The following is a 283-nucleotide window of genomic DNA, read 5'->3' as shown; positions in this document are numbered from 1 at the left end:
GTGTCTGTGTGTGTGTGTGTGTGTGTGAGTGTGTGTGTGTGTGTGTGTGTGCGTCTTCTCCCACAGTGCCATTTAAGCTCCAGGAGGGAGAGGTGCGTATCATCTCGGTCTCTCAGTGTCAGTCTTACTTCGACATGAAGACCATCACGTCACGCATGCTTTGTGCCGGATACGAGGCGGGAACCATCGACTCGTGCATGGTGAGTGTGCGCTGCGCGTGTGTGTGCTCAAGTGACATCATAAGTGTGTGTGTGTGTGTGTGTGTGTGTGTGTGTGATGAATC

The 283-nt window shown here is 52.7% G+C and overlaps 1 protein-coding gene across 1 annotated transcript in view; it reads left to right on the top strand.

Moving 5' to 3' along the window:
• The window catches only part of corin (corin, serine peptidase), a 36,809-nt gene that overhangs the window by 35,926 nt on the left and 600 nt on the right, over positions 1 to 283 (top strand). Inside the window, exon 13 of the mRNA XM_016563946.1 lies at positions 67 to 200. Within this exon, the coding sequence (XP_016419432.1) occupies positions 67 to 200 (134 nt within the window). The remainder of the gene's footprint in view (positions 1 to 66; positions 201 to 283) is intronic.

Source organism: Sinocyclocheilus rhinocerous, unplaced genomic scaffold, assembly GCF_001515625.1.
Source record: "Sinocyclocheilus rhinocerous isolate Xijiao unplaced genomic scaffold, SAMN03320098_v1.1 scaffold3366, whole genome shotgun sequence".
NCBI lineage: Eukaryota > Metazoa > Chordata > Actinopteri > Cypriniformes > Cyprinidae > Sinocyclocheilus > Sinocyclocheilus rhinocerous.
This window is presented reverse-complemented; position numbering and strand designations above follow the sequence as displayed.